Source organism: Oncorhynchus keta, chromosome 7 (genome assembly GCF_023373465.1).
Source record: "Oncorhynchus keta strain PuntledgeMale-10-30-2019 chromosome 7, Oket_V2, whole genome shotgun sequence".
NCBI lineage: Eukaryota > Metazoa > Chordata > Actinopteri > Salmoniformes > Salmonidae > Oncorhynchus > Oncorhynchus keta.
Window position 1 is genome coordinate 44,236,231 of NC_068427.1, and position 22,386 is coordinate 44,258,616.

Here is a 22,386-nt window from a genome sequence, read left to right on the forward strand (position 1 = left end):
ACCGCAGAAGAGTTATAAGATGTATTTGAGATTTTTGTATTTTGATGAAATAGTGTTATATATGTGTAGGGTTGGTTGGTGGTGCAATTTCTTATTTTTCCTTTTTATTTTGTATCACAAATGTAACGTGGTCGAACACACTACCAGTAGGTGGCGGCATGCACAAACAAAACGTGCGAACACCATGATACCAAAGAAGAAGAAGCTACTGTCTCTTTTCTAACTTCAACTTTTTTTTTTACAGTAAATGTTTTAATACAGCAAGTTGCATGCAAATGCTCTAACACTAAATCCCTTATGACGGTTACATTAAAAAGAGAGTTGGAACAGGAGAGAAAACATTAACAGTGTATGCCCCTCTGTGGTCTAGGTTCTAGAACAAAGTACATGCCCAGATTGTAGTAGATAAAATTGGTAGACCACTCTAAACAATGTCATTTGCATTACATCAGTGGGACAAGAGATAGTAACAACATATGGCCGTAAGACTTGTTTATTGTAAATGCTTCAACTTTGCTGACAGTAAGAAACAGAAAAGGGTGTGGTATTTGTTATTCCAAAAATTGGAGTAGTTGACATTGGAATAACGGTTCATTCATCAATATATATTCAGAAGAACATTTATTTTTTTTATGAAAACAATCCACTCGGTCCTCATCACTGCAGGTTGTGTATCATCTCCTCTTTGGCGATGAGATGTGTGGTTTTGTTGACCAGGGACATGAGGGAGTTCCGTTTGTGGGACCAGTCGTTGAGCAGGTCATTGGGGTGCTTCGGCCTCTGGAAGTTGATGATGCCGGCTAGCCTGTCCACCTTGGCGTAGATGGTCTTGTTCACCACCAGGTTGGAGAGGAACTCCTCAGACTCGTCAATGGAGAGGTCCAGGAGGTCAGCCATCCTCTCCATTGTGATTATTGTGTAATATTTGGCCATAATTCTTATATTGTGCTCCACCACTCTATTCTTGAGGTCCTTCCACCTCTTCTCGCCCTCCTCTGAGCAGTTGAATACGTCGGTGGCCGGGCTGTCGGGGGAGCCCTCCCTCAGCTCCTCCCCATAATCCTCCACCAGGGAGGCCCAACGCATTAGCTCCATGGTGGTGCACTGCTTCAGGAGGTCATTGTATTTGGGTATTTCTTCCAATTTCTTGTCTTCGTTGATTCTGTGCACCAGGTCTGACTGCTCGTTGTCGTATGGAGCCAGTATCACATACAGAACAACACTTTTCAGGGCCTGTTGCCATTTGGAGCTATCCTCCAGAATGCAGGGGGTATCATAGATGGCACAGTAGTGTTTGCAGATGGACAAGTAGGATCCCTCGTGCTGGTCTACTTGGATCATCAGATTGTAATACTTCAGCTTAGACTCCTCGGTGCCATCCTCTGTAAAGAAATTGGTGTTGATCTTCTTGCTGATGATCTGGGAGCGGATGTATTCCTTGACAGCGATGCACAGTCTCATTTGCTCCAAGATTAACTCCACCTTCTCTTTCTTCTCCATGGAGCCGTATGTCTCCACCTGCAGCTCTTGGAGGATTGCTGCGGCCTCTTTGACCTCGCCATGCTGCTCCTTGATGTTTGCCAATGTTTTTGTCAGCCTGGCTCGCTCAATCTCCACATAGATCTTTCCAGCGGTCACTGTGCGTAGTGTGTCAATGAGTCTCAGCTTAACGGTCAGGTCGGTCACGGTATCTACATACTTGTAACATTATTGCACCATCTTAGCAACAGCCCCTTTGAGCTGACTCCTCCTTTTAGAGAGCAGCATGATGTTTTCATTCAGGGCATCCATGTCCTTCACTTCATCGCACATCTGCACAACGGCCACTAGGATTCTGGAGGTTGACACCATGTCAGAAGCCGTTGTTGTTTGCATCTCCAGCGACAAGAGGCTTTCAACGGCCTCCTGCAGCCTACCTTCTTTTGCCATTTTGGCACACTCCGGTAGACGTGTATCTACAGTTGAACTGTAGTCAATCTCCATCTTCACAAGCTTGCCATATGATCTTTCTGATCGCTCCACCCATGCTGACATGTTTTCCGACATTGTAAGTTGAATACTACGGCGAATTGACAAATGAAATGTCTGCTAAGTGCTAAGAGCTTTTTTCTAACTTCAACTATGCACACACCAAGGTTATGCTGTTGGTCAGCGGTGGAAAAAGTAGCCATTGTCATACTTGAGTAAAAGTAAAGATACCTTAATAGAAAATGGCTCAAGTAAAAGTGAATGTCATCCAGTACAATACTACTTGAGTAAAAGTCTGAAAGTATTTGGTTTTAAATATACTTAAGTCTCAAAAGTAAATGTAATTGTTAAAATATACTTAAGTATCAAAAGTAAAAGTACGAATCATTTAAAATTCTTTATATTAGATATTTTTAATTACGGAAAGCCAGGGTCACACCAATGCTCAGACATAATTTACAAATGAAGTAATTTGTGTTTTGTGAGTCTGCCAGATCAGAGGCAGTAAGAATGACCAGGGATGTTCGTTTGATAAGTGCATGAATTGGAACATTTTCCTGTCCTGCTAAGCATTACAAATCTAACAAGTAATTTTGGGTGTCAGGGAAAATGTATAGAGTAAAAAGTACATTATTTTCTTTAGGAATGTTGTGAAGTAAAAGGAAAAGTTGTCCAAAATATAACTAGTGACGTACAGATACCCCCAAAAACTACTTAACCTCTCTGGGATAGGCGGGAAGCAAATGTCCCCCCTGGCCAGTTGCCAGGGAAAATGCGGGGCACCAAATTGAAATAAAATATTATAAAATTCAAACTTCCATTAAATCACACATGTAAGATACCAAATTAAAGCTACACTCGTTGTGAATCCAGCCAACATGTCAGATTTCAAAAAGGCTTTTCGGTGAAAGCATAAGAACCTATTATCTGATGATCGCACAACAGTAAACAAAGAGAGAGTAGCATATTTCAACCCTACAGACACCACACAAAACGCAGAAATAAAATATAAATCATGCCTTACCTTTGATGAGCTTCTTTTGTTGGCACTCCAATATGTCCCATAAACATCACAAATGGTCCTTTTGTTCGATTAATTCCGTTGATATATATTCAAAATGTCCATTTATTTAGCGGGTTTGATCCAGAAAAAAACAGCTTCCAATTTGTGCAACGTCACTGCAAAAGGTATCAAAAGTTACCTGTAAACTTTGCCAAAACATTTTAAACTACTTTTGTAATACAACTTTAGGTATTTTTAAACGTTAATAATCGATCAAATTGTAGACGGGACAATCTGTGTTCAATATAGGAAGACAACAAACTCATGCTACTTTTCCAGTCAGGGGCCTTCTCAAAGGTACACTTCAAATGACACAAATTCAAGATGGCCGTACTTCTTCATTACACAAAGGAATAACCTCAACCAATTTCCAAAGACTGGTGACATCCAGTGGAAGCGGTAGGAACTGCAAACAAGTGCCTTAGAAATCTCGTTTTCCAATTAAATCTCATTGAATAGACAGTGACATAAAAAACAAAAAAAATCTGAATGGTTAGTCCTCGGGGTTTTACCTGCTACATAAGTTCTGTTATACTCACAGACATTATTCAAACAGTTTTAGAAACTTCAGAGTGTTTTCTATCAAAATCTACTAATAATATGCATATATTCTTGGCATGAGTAGCAGGAAGTTGAAATTGGGTACGCTATTTATCTAAAAGTGAAAATGCTGCCCTCTATCCCAAAGAGGTTTTAAGTAGTACTTTAAAATGTTTTTACTTAAGTACTTTACACCACTGCTGTTGGTCTATAAGTACAACAGTACTTCAAACAAACACAATTTACATTTCAGCAGATGTGATGAAGATACACCATCCATAGACGCTAACTACTTTCGCGCCTATCAACGATAGTATTGTAACGACCCTCGGTTTATTATCGCAGATATCGACTGCCGTTTGAGCATGCTTTTGCTGTACAGTTGATAGCGCGCTGGACTTCGGGCTAGAAGGTCTGGGGTTCGAGACCTGCTCCCTGCTGTTTCATTACCGTATCGTTGTAGGGAGGTCATACAGGCACGTGGAGGCCACACACACTACTGAGCCTCATTTTGACTTGTTTTAAGGGCATTACATCAATGTTGGATCAGCCTGTAGTTGTGGTTTCCCACTTTAATTTTGAGTGTGACTCCAAATCCAGACCTCCATGGGTTGATAAATTTGATTTCCATTGATAATTTTGGCGTGATTTTGTTTGTCAGCACATTCAACTATGTAAAGAAAAAAGTATTTAATAATAATAATTCATTAATTCAGATCTAGAATGTGTTATTTTAGTGTTCCCTTTATTTATTTGAGCAGTGTATTTTCCATAACCAAAAATATAGTATTTTCAGCTGTTTGAAGCTGGTGTACAAAACTGAAAGTAGAGAAGACACAAACACTAAAATGAATAACAGGAAGCATAGAAATAGCTCACATAGAACAGGTCAGACACTTCTTAGACTTGATTTCAATGAGACTGACAGATCTGTAACACTAATTTCTATATGAATTTGGTCGGGTCGCCCAAGAAGTTACATATTGCAGCTTTAACAGAATATTAACTTTAAATAGTCCGATGTTCACTGGACACTGTCATAGACTCTTTTTTTGTTATTGCCCGAGATACAGACTGCTTTATTGATCCGCTAATACAGGACTGGCAAAGGCCCAATGCTACGGTAGGCTATATAAAATTGGGGAAAATTAGTTAGGCGTATTTGAAAAACGGACAGTGCATTCTGAAAATATTCAACCCCCTTGATTTTTTTCTCAAAAATGCTGTTACTTTACAGACTTATTCTAAAATGGATTAAATTGTGTTTTACCCTCATCAATTTCTTTGCAAATGTGTAAAAAAAAGAAGGAACGATCACATTTACATAAGTATTCAGACACTTTACTCATTACTTTGTTGTAGCACCTTTGGCAGCGATTACAGCCACAAGTCTTTTTGAGTATGAGGCTTGCAAGCTTGGCACACCTGTATTTGGGGAGATTCTCCCATTCTTCTCTGCAGATCTTCTCAAGCTAGCAAGTCAGATTGGATGGGGAGCGTCGCTGCACAGCTATTTTCAGCTCTCTCCAGAGATGTTCGATTGGGTTAAAGTCCGGGTTCTGGCTGGACCACTCAAGGACATTCAGAGACTTGTCCCGAAGCCACTCCTGCATTGTCTTGTCTGTGTGCTTAGTGTTGTTGTCCTGTTGGAAGGTGAACCTTCACCCAAGTCTTAAGTCCTGAGCGCTCTGGAGCAGGTTTTCATCAAGGATCTCTCTGTACTTTTCTCCGTTCATCTTTCCCTCGATCCTGACTAGTCTCCCAGTCCATGCCACTGAAAAACATCCCCACAGCATGATGCTGCCATGCTTCACCTTAGGGATGGTGCCAGGTTTCCTCCAGATGCGATAATTGGCATTCAGACCAAAGAGTTCAATCTTAGTTTCAGCAGACCAGAGAATCTTGTTTCTTTAGGTGCCTTTTGGCAAACTCCAGACACACACACACACACACACACACACACACACACACACACACACACACACACACACACACACACACACACACACACACACACACACACACACACACACACACACACACACACACACACACACACACACACACACACACACACTTATCTACAGGAACCAGGGTAATTAGTGAATAAAGTACAGCACAGTAAAACAACAATATGCAATATTCAGGTATCACGGCTCGAACCCTGTGAGGCCAGTTGTGGCATTTGGCAACGCATCTCTGACGAATTTCCTCTAGTTTATGGCAGGTTTTATTTCACTTTTCTGCAGCTCAGTGAATTTTACAGTGCCAATAGGGAGGCAATTTTCCTGTTTTGTTTATCATTAAACAACTGGACATCCATGGCAACAAAAGTAGGTTTTAGCGTTCAACCCGGTACTTCACTGAAAATAGATACTTCATGAAAGCGATTTATAGTCATTTGCCAAATATTGCATTGCTGTTTTTCGGATGTCATAAGGTGAATGCACCAATTTGTAAGTCGCTCTGGATAAGAGCGTCTGCTAAATGACTTAAATGTAATGTAAATGTTTACCTGATCTGTGTAACCAATCTGCATGCTTTCATTTCATACTATTTACATTGCTGACCTATAATAGGAAAAGATACAGTATGTTTGCTTCTGTTTATTCATGAAACAGAAATAGTATATTTGATCGTTTTTTCAGTATAGAACATTTTTTGTTCTAAATCAAAGATTTCATGCAAGGGGAGAAGGTAGAGCTGGTAGTTGACCCCACAATCTGTTTCTTCTCCAGAGAGCAGAGGAAGACGTGAACACCAAGGGGCGGGGAAAAGACCACAAAAAATGGGACAACAATTATGGTCCTCTCTTCCCTGCATAACAGACATTGTGGTTTCTCCCCAACGCAGAACACACAGAAGCGATTGCCATAATTAGCTAATAACATCACCATTTACAGCTCGCCCGTTGCAGTCCAAATGGGCAGAAACCATGACACTCCCTGGGCACATTATATGACCTGATGGTAATGGAGTAGCAGTTTTACAGTCTATAATGAGACTGAGTCACAAGTTGAGGTGTTATCATAATGCATGTGCAGCCTTCACATGCTACTGTCTTCCCACAGGATGTCACCCTGAACTTAGTTATCTTTGTTTTCTTTATTATGTTGGTTAGGTCAGGGTGTGACGAGGGTGGTTTGTTTCGTTTTTGTATTGTCTAGGGTTTTTGTATGTCTAGGGTTTTTTGTAAGTCTAGGGTTTTTGTAAGTCTAGGTGTTTATATGTCTATGGTTGCCTAGATTGGTTCTCAATCAGAGGCAGCTGTTTATCGTTGTCTCTGATTGGGGGTCATATTTAGGTAGCCATATTCCTTGGGTATTTTGTGGGTTCTTATTCTATGTTTAGTTGCCTGTCTGCACTAGCTATATTAGCGTCACGGTTTGTTGTTTTGTATAGCTTGTTCAGTGTTATTTATTTAATTAAAGAAGTATGTAGGCTTAGCACGCTGCGCCTTGGTCTCCTCCATATGACAACCGTGACACAGGAATAGATAGCATCATGTTTTCTCTCCCGCTTCCCCCAGTGTGTAGAGACTAGGGTTCCATACGAGTCTGCATTGCACAGAGGCTGGAGTAAAGATTTCCCCATCAGCAGCACAGTACTGTACATTTATGCATCATGCAATCTTGTGCATTCCTGCATTTCCTTTACTATTCAATTCCAGTTGTAGGCCTTCATGAGACTCAAACCAGTATGCAATTGGAAGAACAAGTTCATCAGCCCTGGATGTGATGCATGTGGTTGAAGCCTGCGCCCCTGTGAAAAAACAAGCTTCCAAGTCATACTTAAATTAACCTCATAAAGTAGCATCCCATTGTTGACTACAAGATACAGCACTTAACATTGCTATGCTTAAAATAATATGGATAACATATATCTGGGGCTCCCCAGTGGCGCAGCGGTCTAAGGCACTACATCCCAGTGCAAGAGGCATTACTACAGACCCTGGTTCAATCCCAGGCTGTATCACAACCAGCCGTGATTGGGAGTCCCATAGGGTGGCGCACAGTTGGCCCAGCGTCGTCCTGGTTAAGGGTTTGGCCGGGGTAGGCCAGCATTGTAAATACGAATTTGTTCCTAACTGATTTGCCTGGTTAAATAAAAAATTGAAAATAATATCTGTCTGATGAACTGTACAGCAAACATACTGAAACTTAAAAATACTGAACATCCAACATACTGAACTGTATATCAAACATACTGAACATCAAACATACTGAACATCCACCATACTGAACATCCAACATACTGAACATCCAACATACTGAACATCAAACATTCTGAACATCAAACATACTGAACATCAAACATACTGTATATCAAACATACTGAACTGTATATCTAACATACTGAACTGTACATCAAACATACTGAACTGTATATCAAACATACTGAACATCAAACATACTGTATATCAAACATACTGAACTGTATATCAAACATACTGAACTGTACATCAAACATACTGAACTGTATATCCAACATACTGTCAGTAACAGAGAACAGTGGAGTGGGAGAGCAGCAGTCGAGTGGGAGAGCAGCAGTCGAGTGGGAGAGCAGCAGCCGAGTGGGAGAGCAGCAGCCGAGTGGGAGAGCAGCAGTCGAGTGGGAGAGCAGCAGTCGAGTGGGAGAGCAGCAGCCGAGTGGGAGAGCAGCAGCCGAGTGGGAGAGCAGCAGCCGAGTGGGAGAGCAGCAGTTGAGTGGGAGAGCAGCAGCCGAGTCCACAAAAACTCAGTCAGCCAGCCATGTAGCTTCGCTTCAGACCGAATCTGTCTAAAAAAGACATCTTGCTACGGCGGTGATTGCCCTGCACCAGTGGCTGTCACGCAGGAATGTAGCGTGGCCGCATAAGCAAACGAGCATAATGAATTAAGTCCATGGGAACAGCTGCATGCTGGTTCTCTTTCCACCACCACGGTCGGAATTCTGTGGCGAGGACAGCAACCATGATGCTCAGCTCCCACAGTCTGAATAGAACTCTGTCTGAATTGTTAATCTGCTGCATGTGTCAAACCTCCATTACTACCGGACTTCTGCTGAAATGTGAGGCAAGCTGGCTGGCCACAGTGCAGAGCAGAGAGAGAGATGCTTGGCCTGCCTGCAGCATTATGGCAACAGGAGTTTAAATAAAGATTAAATATTGGAAAAATACATTTTGACAAAAACACTCACTCGTCTACAACTTTCACGGTTGTGTTTAATACAGTCGTTTCCCACCACCCTGTGATGTTTTGTAATGAGAGCTTGAATCCAGGTAACAGGTAATGGGCTTGCACTGGTAAAAGAGAAGCCAGACCTGAAAAGCAGGTGACTGTTGGAACGTCGTGGCGTTTGGCACAACCACAAATTCTCGACCTATTTTTTTCTCTCCCATCCCCATTGGTTTAGTTGTTAGGGAAACAATTTACATGTCCCTAGGGCAGAATGTATCCTCTCCTATTGACAGACATGGAAGATACTCTATACATGCAGGTAGAGCCCCACTCAATTACCTCTCAATCATGACCCTGTGTGGTAGATCACGAGTGTAGCTATGAGATCGTGAGCAATGCCTGTTCGTCTATTGTTTGTGCAAGGCAATAGTAGCCAACTTTTACTGCTAGAGCAGGAGGTGAATGGCGTTCACTGTCCGAATTACGGGCACACTATGAGGAAGTGTAACAGGGTTTTCTTGTCAACATATTAGGATTTTGAATGGGCTAAGTTGAACTTTTTATCAATCTTTCTCACTCTCCAGCCTGTACGTCAGGCTTGCACCAACCTGATGCTGATCCTGTTGCATACCTCAGCCCACCATCAATACCCCACTAGTCAGAAATGAATGTATTGTGATTCAGTAGGTATATTATTACTGTTATTGCTATTATTATGTTATTACTGTTTATACTATACTATTAAACTATTAATAGATGTATTTCACAAATACAGGCACAGATCCACCAAAAACATCTGCACGAACTCTACTAGCTAAGCCGTGGTTCCCCCTAGCCAGACATGTCACCCATGATTATGCTGCTGGAGCACCTCGATACACCAACTCCTGGATACAGTAACTCCTACTGAAATGGCTTAGAAGACAAGCATTGGAGGACAGGTAAATTAAACATTGTGTGTTTGAGCCACAGACTTCTAGGTTTCTTTTGCATCTGATGGTACTGACCATTAGTCTGTGTGGTTAACAGGGGCTGAGCTAGAGCAGCGGCGTTTGTGAAATAAGGGCAGACCCGAAGGGGCCCGGGCCAGGTCTTAAACCAAAATTGTCTAGTGTCAGAATGCTTTAAGCTACAAATTACTAAAAGCTATCATGTTTTGCTCTATGATGCTCACACGCTACAAAAGAGTTGTTAGAAGGTCATAGGAAAAACATTTACCAACCAAAACCAACTTACCTGGTAAAAAAAAATGTCTTTAAACATTTACATAGTGTCTATAATACTGTAATAAACTCACATACTGTAGTTGCTGTCACAAACCCCAAACTCCACAAGGTTGTCACTGACTAGTTGTGTTCCCCACCGAGCAAACCGTTTCTGTACTTGCATTCATATAATTTGTTTGTTGTTTATTTTTATGTTTTTATTTTTTTATTGACATTTAATGCAAATGTTTATGACAAATGGTTTGGTGTTCTACTTGTAGCTCTGGTTGTCCTGAAAATAAAATGGTAAAACACTTAATTGTGAGGCTAATTACAAGGGCTGCTGGAGATGCAGACAAATGAAAATCAGATGTATGAAACGCTGGGACTCGGGACTGTTAGGGTTAAAAAAAACAGCTCATAGGTTATCGGATTTCCTGAAAACGCCCCATGCTAGGAACGATAGGCACATTTTACCTGCTGCAAGAGAGCAGTTCAGAAACTGTTCCAAGCGTTGGGTTGCATACAGTAAAATCTACCCCTTTAGAATAACTACTTTGTTGTTTGTTTGAGGGTCTCTAGACTTCTCATGAACAAAAAGAACAGGAAGGGAAATTTGCTGTGATCACGCACATATTATTTACTCTGTTGATCGGGGGAACTTTCCGAAACTTGCTTCATCCCCCAAGCACTTCTGGATTTACGCCGCACGTCTATTACGGTCGACTTTGCCAGTGACTTTGACCGCTTGGGTCTGTCAAATTAACGTCGCGGGGGATCTGCGTTAAGGAGAGACCGCTCTATTTGAAGGGATTCACGCATGTCTGGATATTAACTTCCCTTGTTAATTTGAGAACGGTCTCTGAGGAAGACAGTGGATGTTATTGTGTTCGTGTTTTTGAACTTTTTGTACCAACTAATACAGCAGAAGCGTCAACATGTTGAGTAACACTGGAGTCTATGCTGTCAAGAAGCGGAAGAAGCCCGTTCAAAAAACGTAAGCATGTAATTTAAACCTGTTTGACCTGACAATAAATATTTTGGGAAGTTCGATTTAAGTCTAGCATGAGCTGGATACAGAATGGCGCTTGATTTGATAATGTGCTGCATATCGAGTTCCATCGCGTATCATGGAGTTGAGCATTCTAAGCCTCGCCTATACATAAGCCTCGCCTATACATAAGCCTAAAAAAACAATCATTCACTTCGTGTTGTTGGATTATTTTCTTCATAAATTGTTATTGGTTTTGATTTATTGCTAGTTTGCTTTTCCTGCTTTCTTCTGGGGTAACTGGGTTTCTTTCTGCACGGAGGACAACGTCTCATTGGACGCATGCACCGCTCGTAAGAGCATGTGTGCAGTATTGATGTGTTGTGTAGCAGCTGTACATTTGTGCCTGACCAGAAGTTCTCGTGCCTCCCGTTTGTCTTTATCCCAGTCACCTTAAGCACCTCTCTTCGTGTATAGTTTATGTCTGGCATGGAATAGTAAGTACTCTTGCATTAATCACAATCAAGTTTGAGAGTCTGCTGCACTCTCACGCGATGCTTACAGGAGGGCGGGGCGCGCGGGGGATTGCTGGCATGAGGTATGTTATTGTAATCTGATACGGTTCTCATTATGAAAACACTTCTGCATCTTTTCCTACTTTTTTAACTTTATTACACAACCTAGTTACAAAAGAAACATATATTTTGTAATGCAGTTTTTCACAACTAAGTAAGAATTACTAATAGCATAGCTGAGGAAAACGTTTTCCTTTATAGGAAATTCAAGTAGTGCAACGGTTTTGGGTTTGTTGTAATCTATGCTATTACTTTTACGTTTTTTTTTTTCCACAAACATTTTAAGGATTCCAACAAAGCATTGAGAATGTGTCACATGCATTTATAATTAATAAGACCATAATAAGTATTTGCTTACTATAATATATACTTTTCTAAATAAAAAAACCTGATATTACCAGGTTCACGTCGGTTTATAACAATATTAATGTAGTTATTTTTATGCATTCTAATTCTAAATACGTTTTCTTTACACTACGTGTAGGATTTGTCAAGCAACCAGACAAAACGTATGTTCAATGTAAACAACCTAGATTTGATGGAATGTTACAGCTGTGTGTGTGTGTGCAGTGTGTGTGTGTGTACAGTTTGGGCGCTTGCATGTGTCTTATGTTGTCCCTGTGAGTGAAACAGTGGAGGCTTCTCCGAGGAGGAAGGGGAGGACCATCCTCAGTGAATTTCATACAAATAAATTGTGAAAAGTTCAAAAAGTGATCATTTTTAGATAAAACTATGCTAAATATTCACATCACCAAATAATTTATTAAAACACACTGTTTTGCAATGAAGGTCTACAGTAGCCTCAACAGCATTCTGTAGGGTAGCACCATGTTGTAGCCGGAGGACAGCTTGTTTCCGTCCTCCTCTGGGTACATTGACTTCAATACAAAACCTAGGAGGCTCATGGTTCTCGCCCCCTTCCATAGACTTACACAGTAATTATGACAGCTTCCGGAGGATGTCCTCCAACCTATCAGAGCTCTTGCAGCATGAACTGATATGTTTTCCACCCAATCAAAGGATCAGAGAATTAATCTAGTACTGAAAGCGCAAGCTACAGCTAACTAGCAATGCAGTGTATGAAATTTGGTGAGGAGTTGACTCAAAAAGAGAGAAAGACAATCGTTAAACAGTTTTGAACAAATTAATTTCTTCAAAAATGGAGAAGCAAGCGAGAGATTTGGTAGTATTTATATATTTTTTTAGAAAAAATACTATCACTTTCACTTAGCTAGCGAAAGCAGCTAGCTTGTTTAGCCTACTCAAACACTCAGCTCAAACAGAGAGGGATGCTATGTTTGTCACGCCTTGGTCTTAGTATTTTGTGTTTTCTTTATTTATTTGGTCAGGCCAGGGTGTGACATGGGTTTATTGTATTGTCGTATTGGGGTTTTTGTAGGCATTGGGATTGTGGTTGATTAGTGGTGTGTCTAGTATAGGCTTGGCTGCCTGAGGCGGTTCTCAATCAGAGTCAGGTGATTCTCGTTGTCTCTGATTGGGAACCGTATTTAGGTAGCCTGGGTTTCACTTTGTATTTCGTGGGTGATTGTTCCTGTCTCTGTGTAGTGTTCACCAGATAGGCTGTATTAGGTTTCACGTTTCGTTTGTTGTTTTTGTATTTATTTAGTTTTTTTCATGTATCGTCGTTTTAATTATTAAAGACATGAGTAACCACCACGCTGCATTTCGGTCCGACTCTCTTTCGACAAACGAAGAACGCCGTTACAATGTTAGCTAGCTGGCTATAGCTATCCAATTCTGGAACTCTTCCAAGTCAATGTAAGCTTTTGAGTTTAGTAGTTTATTGCGCCAGGCCCACTGGTGTAACTGCTGAACTGCTTGCTGCTGACTGTACACTGTGCTGCATGATTGTAGCGGGTTTACCAACGTGTTAGTTCTAGTAGTTATGTTGACAATGACGTTAATATGGTGACAATGATGTAGCTGTTCGCGGTTATGATTTGAAGGTTCGGCTTGGAATGTTTTTTTCGCCTGGTCACAGACAGCTGATGTGTTGTGCACTGAAGTCCTCAAGTGAAGGGAAAGGGTGAGAGGAAGTGAGCGCGTAAATGCTGTAATTAATTATACAAAGATCAAAGGGATCATGCTGTTTGTATGTGGCTGATATGAAAGTGAACTGTGTTTGTGTTTGATCAGGGGTGTAATCATTTAATGATTACACCCTAGATCAGCTAGATGCAGGCAAGAGTGTGCAGGGCTGTATTGAATGTGTCAATGTCTGTCACCTCAAATAACTCTTGATCTGTGCACCTACATTTTAAACGTTCATTCATCGGCTAGGTTCTAGCAACCTCATGATGGTATAGGGAAAATTTGAGTATCGTGTAGTTGCCTAAACCTATCGATGTTACATTAAGCTGGTTGAGTGGAATATGAATGGCAGTGTAACGGCGTTCTTCGTTTGTCGAAAGAGAGTCGGACCGAAATGCAGCGTGGTTGTTACTCATGTTCTTTAATGAATAATCGCGATACATGAAATAACTTAATAAATACAAAAACAACAAACGGAACGTGAAACCTAATTACAGCCTATCTGGTGAACACTACACAGAGACAGGAACAATCACCCACGAAATACACAGTGAAACCCCGGCTACCTAAATATGGTTCCCAATCAGAGACAACGAGAATCACCTGACTCTGATTGAGAACCGCCACAGGCAGCCAAACCTATGCTACACCCCTACTCAGCCGCAATCCCAATGCCTACAAAATCCCAATACGAAACACAACATATAAACCCATGTCACACCCTGGCCTGACCAAATATATAACGAAAACACAAAAATATTGTGACAAGGCGTGACAGGCAGTCATCCAATATGCTGTAATAGAAATAAGTCCATGCTTATGTAGCCGATGTGAAATGGCTAGCTAGTTAGCGTGGTGTGCGCTAGTGGCGTTTCAATCGGTGACGTCACTTGCTCTGAGACCGAGAAGTAGTAGTTCCCCTTGCTCTGCAAGGGGCGTGGCTTTTGTGGAGCGATGGGTAACGATGCCTCGAGGGTGACTGTTGACGTGAGCAGAGCGTTCCTGGTTCGCGCCCAGGTCGGGGCGAGGGGACGGACTTAAAGTCTATACTGTTACACTTATAAAAAAATACACTGCTCAAAAAAATAAAGGGAACACTAAAATAACACATCCTGAATGAATGAAATATTCTTATTACATACTTTTTTCTTGACATAGTTGAATGTGCTGACAACAAAATCACACAAAAATGATCAATGGAATCACACTCAAAATTAAAGTGGAAAACCACACTACGGGCTGATCCAACTTTGATGTAATGTCCTTAAAACAAGTCAAAATTAGGCTCAGTAGTGTGTGTGGCCTCCACGTGCCTGTATGACCTCCCTACAATGCCTGGGCATGCTCCTGATGAGGTGGCGGATGGTCTCCTGAGGGATCTCCTCCCAGACCTGGACTAAAGCATCCGCCAACTCCTGGACAGCCTGTGGTGCAACGTGGCGTTGGTGGATGGAGCGAGACATGATGTCCCAGATGTGCTCAATTGGATTCAGGTCTGGGGAACGGGCGGGCCAATCCATAGCATCAATGCATCAATGGCTTCCTCTTGCAGGAACTGCTGACACACTCCAGCCACATGAGGGCTAGCATTGTCTTGCATTGGGAGGAACCCAGGGCCAACCGCACCAGCATATGGTCTCACAAGGGGTCTGAGGATCTCATCTCGGTACCTAATGGCAGTCAGGCTACCTCTGGCGAGCACATGGAGTGCTGTGCGGTCCCCCAAAGAAATGCCACCCCACACCATGACTGACCCACCGCCAAACCGGTCATGCTGGAGGATGTTGCAGGCAGCAGAACGTCCTCCATGGCGTCTCCAGACTCTGTCACGTCTGTCATGTGCTCAGTGTGAACCGGCTTTCATCTGTGAAGAGCACAGGGCGCCAGTGGCGAATTTGCCAATCTTGGTGTTCTCTGGCAAATGCCAAACGTCCTGCACGGTGTTGGGCTGTAAGCACAACCCCCACCTGTGGACGTTGGGCCCTCATACCACCCTCATGGAGTCAGTTTCTGACCATTTGAGCAGACACATGCACATTTGTGGCTTGCTGGAGGTAATTTTGCAGGGCTCTGGCAGTACTCCTCCTGCTCCTCCTTGCACAAAGGCGGAGGTAGCGGTCCTGCTGCTTGGTTGTTGCCCTCCTACGGCCTCCTCCACATCTCCTGATGTACTGGCCTGTCTCCGGGCAGCGCCTTCATGCTCTGGACAATACGCTGACAGACACAGCAAACCTTCTTGCCACAGCTTGCATTGATGTGTCATCCTGGATGAGCTGCACTACCTGAGCCACTTGTGTGGGTTGTAGACTCTGTCTCATGCTACCACTAGAGTGAAAGCACCGCCAGCATTCAAAAGTGACCAAAACATCATCCAGGAAGCATAGGAACTGAGAAGTGGTCTGTGGTCACCACCTGCAGAACCACTCCTTCATTGGGGGTGTCTTGCTAATTGCCTATAATTTCCACCTGTTGTCTATTCTATTTCCACAACAGCATGTGAAATGTATTGTCAATCGGAGTTGCTTCCTAAGTGGACAGTTTGATTTAACAGAAGTGTGATTGACTTGGAGTTACATTGTGTTGTTTAAGTGTTCCCTTTATTTTTTTGAGCAGTGTATATTGTCCTACCTCATCTTAAATGGCACCGACCACCACTGGAATGAAATCATATACAGCTTTCTCAAATACTTTCCCAGTATAAATTCCCTAATGAAAAAGGAGTAACTTTAGGCCTGTGCAAAAATACTTCTCTGTGTTTCTGAAGATGTGGCCTGAGGATTCCTGGACAGCCAAGGCACCATTTATCTTATTTAACAAGGCAAGTCAGTTAGGGAACAAATTCTTATTTAGAATGACAACCATTGAGACTGACATCATCATGGCATTCCAATATGGTTCAGTCCATTTAATTATCTCCTTCTATTTTTCTTCTTGCTTATGTATATTCATATTTGAGTAATTTAACAGATGCTCTTATCCAGAGTGACTTACAGGAGCAATTCATGTTAAGTGCCTTTGCTCAAGGGCACATAGGCTGATTTTTTTTTTTACCTAGTCAGCTCAGGGATTCAAACTGGCAACCTTTCGTTCACTGGCCAGACACTCTTAACTAGGCTACCTGTCAGCCCAGGTAGGCCTATTCCTTCAGAAGTTTCTGGCCACGTGTGTGCAGTAAGTTAAAGCATTTTACAAGTGGTTATAGGCCTAATCATGTTAGACCAAATATGTGGATTACAGTAAAGGTATCTGATATTTTCTTTTTATTACCTGTAACTATTCTTTCCATATAAATTACATTTTTTTCTGTTAGGCCTATAAAATATACAATTGAACAGTACACGGACAACTGACACAGTAGCTGATGTAAAGTGTTTAACAGATCTGAGACTTTTCTACATCTTGTTGAGATTACTCCCAGAGCCAACTGTGTGAAAATATGGCTTAATTATTTCCTAAGTCCTTGTGGGAAAGATTGTGGGAAGGTGTGTGTTGGTGGGTGCGTCCATGCTTAAGTAGTATGTATGCATGTGTGTTTGTGTTTGTTTGTACATGAGTGTGAGAGAGTTACAGATGGTTAAGATTTAACCTGTTAAACTCTGATTAGTTGTTTTTGGCGCTGTCTAGGGCCTGGCAAGTTTAGGGCAGTAAATAGAAATTTAACTAAACTCTTACTGCTGGCAATATCATAAGAATCACCCTCAAATAAAGGTAATGCATAATGCGTTATGTTCATATTCATAGAGTATGCAATGTATGTCAAGTCACCAAAAGTGCAAACATTTAGTAAGCATGGAAAGTAGAGGCCTTCACGTTCTGAAATGGACCACGGCCTTTTCCCATCCGGACCCGATATGCATAATATAGAGGTCTCAAACGGACCAGAGGACAACTATTCCCGTTCTGTATAGACCTGATCGGATCCAGACCTGATCAAATTGAAAGAAGCACCAGAAAAGTCCATTTTTAATCTACTTTATTAACCAGAGCTGATAAAGCGCCAGGGAGAGGACGTAGATATTTTATTTTTTATTTTACCTTTATTTAACCAGGCAAGTCAGTTAAGAACAAATTCTTATTTTCAATGACGGCCTGGGTTAACTGCCTGTTCAGGGGCAGAACGACAGATTTGTACCTTGTCAGCTCGGGGGTTTGACCTTCTGGTTACATTACATTACATTTAAGTCATTTAGCAGACGCTCTTATCCAGAGCGACTTACAAATTGGTTACTAGTCCAACACTCTAACCACTAGGCTACCCTGCCGCCCCAGATAGAGGTGATACTCTAGCAGGAGCCGTGTGTGCTGTGTGTAGGCTACTGTGAGTGAGCGAGTGACACAAGGAGCAGGGAGGATGGAGTGAGAGGCGAGCCAGAAACCAACCAAGCCGTCTCGCCCTATAGTAGACTAATAGCTGCCACTGCTAGGTTATTTATCATCCAATATTACAGCGCTCAGACAACAAAACAAGCCATACAGATATCTGCCATGCTGTGGAGTCAACAGAAGTCAGAAATAGCTTTATAAATATTCACTTACCTTAGATGATGTTTATCAGAATGCACTCCCAGGAATCCCAGTTCCACAATAAATGTTTGATTTGTTCGATAAAGTCCATAATTTATGTCCAAATACCTCCTTTTTGTTTGTGCGTTTAGTACACAATCCAAGCTCACAAGGCGCGGGCAAGTCCAGGCGAAAGTTCAGACGAAAAGTCATATCACTGTTCGTAGAAACATGTCAAACAAAGTATAGAATCAACCTTTAGGATGTTTTTAACATAAATCTTCAATAATGTTCCAACCGGGGAATTCCTTTGTCTGTAGAAATGCAATGGAACGCAAGCTAACTCTCACGTGAGCACGTGTGATCAGCTCATGCCACTCTGGCAGAGCCCTGACTCATTCAGCTCTCATTCCCCTCTCCTTCAAAGTAGAAGCATCAAACAACGTTCTAAAGACTGTTGACATCTAATGGAAGCCTCAGGATGTGCAATATGACCCCATAGACACTGTATATTCTATAGGCAATGACTTGAATAACTACAAACCTCAGATTTCCCACTTTCTGGTTGGATTCTTTCTCATGTTTTTGCCTGCCATTTGTGTTCTGTTATACTCACAGACATCATTCTAACAGTTTTAGAAACTTGAGAGTGTTTCCTATCCAAATCTACTAATAATATGCATATATTAGCAACTGGGCCTGAGTAGCAGGTAGTTTACTCTGGGCACCTTATTCATCCAAGCTACTCAATACTGCCCCCAGCCATAAGAAGTTAATTTAATTGTCAATAAAGGCCTTTGACACTTATGAAATGCTTATTAATTATACGTCAGTATTCCATAGTGACATCTGGCAAAAATATCTAAAGACACCGAAGCAGCAAACGTTGTGAAAATTTATATTTGTGTCATTCTCAAAACTTTTGGCTACGACTGCACAGCTGATTCTAAAGATCTTGCACACTAATGAGATGCTATTGAGCCCACACTACTACACTATCTGAGCCAAGGACTACATGCTTTCTGGTAAGTTTTGATTACAATACTGGGTGGGGTGAATATATTTTATATGACATACATGATTTTTTATTAACTTCTTGAGTGTAGGGGGCAGGATTTTTGTTTTTGCCTAAAAAACGTACCCATTTGAAACGGACTTTCTCAGGCCCAGAAACTAGGATATGCAGATAATTGTCAGATTAGGACAGAAAACACATTAAAGTATCCAAAACTGTTGAAATATTGTCTGTGAGTATAACAGAACTGATATTGCAGGCGAAAACCTGAGGAAAATCAAACCAGGAAGTGCTGTTTTTCCTGAAAGATCTCTGTTTCCATTGGATGCCTTGTCTCCATTTAAAGGGATATCAACCAGATTCCTTTTCCTATGGCTTCCTCAAGGTGTCAACAGTCTTTAGACATAGTTTCAGGCTGTTATTTTGAAAAAATGAGCGAGAAATATAACATTGCGTCAGTGGATAGCTGGGTGTTCGCAGAGTTTTGCTTGCGCAACAGAGTGGGGCAGCCATTGTCTCTCCTTCTCCTATTGAAAAAGCGACAGTCCCGGTTGATATGTTATCGATTATATATTTTAAAAACAACCTGAGGATTGATTATAAAAAGCTTTGACATGTTTCTGTGGACATTACAGATACTATTTGGAATTTTCATCTGCGATGTCGTGACCACTCGAGCCTGTGGATTTCTGAACATAACGCGCCAAACAAATGGAGGTATTTTGGATATAAAAATAATCTTTATGGAACAAAAGGAACATTTATTGTGTAACTGGGAGTCTCGTGAGTGCAAACACCCTAAGATCATCAAAGGTCAACAAACAGATTACCGACCATTTCGAATCTCACCATACCCTCTCTGCTATGCAATCTGGTTTCAGAGCTGGTCATGGGTGCAACTCAGCCACGCTCAAGGTCCTAAACGATATCTTAACCGCCATCGATAAGACTCGTTACTGTGCAGCCGTATTCATTGATCTGGCCAAGGCTTTCGACTCTGTCAATCACCACATCCCCATTGGCAGTCTCGACAGCCTTGGTTTCTCAAAAGATTGCCTCGCCTGGTTCACCAACTACTTCTCTGATAGAGTTCAGTGTGTCAAATCGGAGGGTCTGCGGGCCGGACCTCTGGCAGTCTCTATGGGGGTGCCACAGGGTTCAATTCTTGGACCGATTCTCTTCTCTGTATACATCAATGATGTCGCTCTTGCTGCTGGTGAGTCTCTGATCCAGCTCTACGCAGACGACACCATTCTGTATACTTCTGGCCCTTCTTTGGACACTGTGTTAACAACCCTCCAGGCAAACTGTCCAACATCACTACTCTGGACGGCTCTGACTTAGAATACGTGGACAACTACAAATACCTAGGTGTCTGGTTAGAATGTAAACTCTCCTTCCAGACCCACATCAAACATCTCCAATCCAAAGTTAAATCTAGAATTGGCTTCCTATTTCGCAAAAAAGCATCCTTCACTCATGCTGCCAAACATACCCTTGTAAAACTGACCATCCTACCAATCCTCGACTTCGGCGATGTCATTTACAAAATAGCCTCCAATACCCTACTCAACAAATTGGATGCAGTCTATCACAGTGCATCCGTTTTGTCACCAAAGCCCCATATACTACCCACCATTGCGACCTGTACGCTCTCGTTGGCTGGCCCTCGCTTCATACTTGTCGCCAAACCCACTGGCTCCATGTCATCTACAACACCCTGCTAGGTAAAGTACCCCCTTACCTCAGCTCGCTGGTCACCATAGCATCATCCACGTGTAGCACGCGCTCCAGCAGGCATATCTCTCTGGTAACCCCCAAAACCAATTATTTCTTTGGCCGCCTCTCCTTCCAGTTCTCTGCTGCCAATGACTGGAACGAACTACAAAAATCTCTGAAACTGGAAACACTTATCTCCCTCACTAGCTTTAAGCACCAGCTGTCAGAGCAGCTCACAGATTACTGCACCTGTACATAGCCCACCTATAATTTAGCCCAAACAAGTACCTCTTTCCTTACTGTTTTTATTTTATTTATTTATTTTATTTGGCTCCTTTGCACCCCATTATTTTTTATTTCTACTTTGCACATTCTTCCACTGCAAATCTACCATTCCAGTGTTTTACTTGCTTTCTTGTATTTACTTTGCCACCATGGCCTTTTTTTGCCTTTACCTCCCTTATCTCACCTCATTTGCTCACATCGTATATAGACTTGTTTCTACTGTATTATTGACTGTATGTTTGTTTTACTCCACGTGAAACTCTGTGTCGTTGTATGTGTCGAACTGCTTTGCTTTATCTTGGCCAGGTCGCAATTGTAAATGAGAACTTGTTCTCAACTTGCCTACCTGGTTAAATAAAGGTGAAATAAAAAAAAAATAAAAAAAAAAGGTAAGCGATTTAATCTATTGCTTTTCTGACTTTCGTGACCAATCTACTTGGCTGCTAGTGTTTGTAATATTTTGTCTATTGAGAGAGATGTTCTTACATAAACGCTTCTTATGCTTTCGCCGAAAAGCTTTGAAATCTGACACGCCAGGTGGATTAACAACAAGCCAAGCTGTGTTTTGCTATATTGCACTTGTGATTTCATGAAAATTAAATATTTTTAGTAATTAATTTGAATTTGGTGTGCTGCAATTCAGCGGGTGTTTATGAAAATGATCCTGCTAAAGGGATGGGTGCGTCAAGAAGTTAACTAGAGTTAAGTTAAGCTAAGTTAACTTTGCCTACAGCAAAGTGTATTTAAATCATTTTTAACTTAACAATTTCTGCTAGTTAGTTTTTGCCACCATGTGGGTTTTTGCATGCTTGAGCCTGCTAACTGAGGAGTGTTAATTCACCTGTTTCCATACATGTTTAATTTTTAAACATTTTATCTTACAGTTGTTTAACTGCTAATATTTATCTGTACATGGAATTATATTTGGGTTTCTTTTACACATTTTTCTCTAATCTTTACAGGAAAATGCCACATGCACTATTTGATGTGTGTTGACATTTCACTGCAGCTAATGTAGAAGGAAAAGCTATGTACATTTGCAAATACTGTGCCAAATCATATGTGAAGAATGCAACAAAGATGCAGAATTATCTGTCCATGTGCATAAAGTTCCCTCAGCGCTCACAACAAGCAACCTCTGACACAAGTCCCTCTATCTCTATTAGAGGTTGACTGATTATGATTTTTCAACACCGATACTGATACCGGTTATTGGAGGACCAAAAAAGCTGATACCGATTAATTGGCTATTATTATAATTTTTTTGTTGTAATAATGGCAATTATAACAATACTGAATGAACACTTATTT

The 22,386-nt window shown here is 41.5% G+C and overlaps 1 protein-coding gene and 1 long non-coding RNA gene across 51 annotated transcripts in view; one reads left to right on the forward strand and one right to left on the reverse strand.

Moving 5' to 3' along the window:
* Nucleotides 1–554: 554 nt before the first annotated feature.
* Nucleotides 555–2,098, reverse strand: LOC118386539 (26S proteasome non-ATPase regulatory subunit 12-like). The gene has a single exon (XM_035774254.1). It carries the CDS (start codon nt 1,498–1,500, stop codon nt 658–660), a length of 843 nt encoding a protein of 280 aa, XP_035630147.1. The 5' UTR covers nt 1,501–2,098; the 3' UTR covers nt 555–657.
* Nucleotides 2,099–10,402: 8,304 nt separating this feature from the next.
* The window catches only part of LOC118386390 (uncharacterized), an 84,782-nt gene continuing 72,798 nt past the window's right edge, over nt 10,403–22,386 (forward strand). For all 50 annotated transcript variants that reach the window (XR_008140117.1, XR_008140115.1, XR_008140122.1 and 47 more), the window contains exon 1: nt 10,403–10,932. This is a non-coding gene — a long non-coding RNA (uncharacterized LOC118386390). The remainder of the gene's footprint in view (nt 10,933–22,386) is intronic.

What these genes read in the sequence shown, in the direction of transcription:
- LOC118386539 (XM_035774254.1), bottom strand. Translation starts at nt 1,500, where the DNA reads ATGGAGAAGAAAGAGAAGGTGGAGTTAATCTTGGAGCAAATGAGACTG.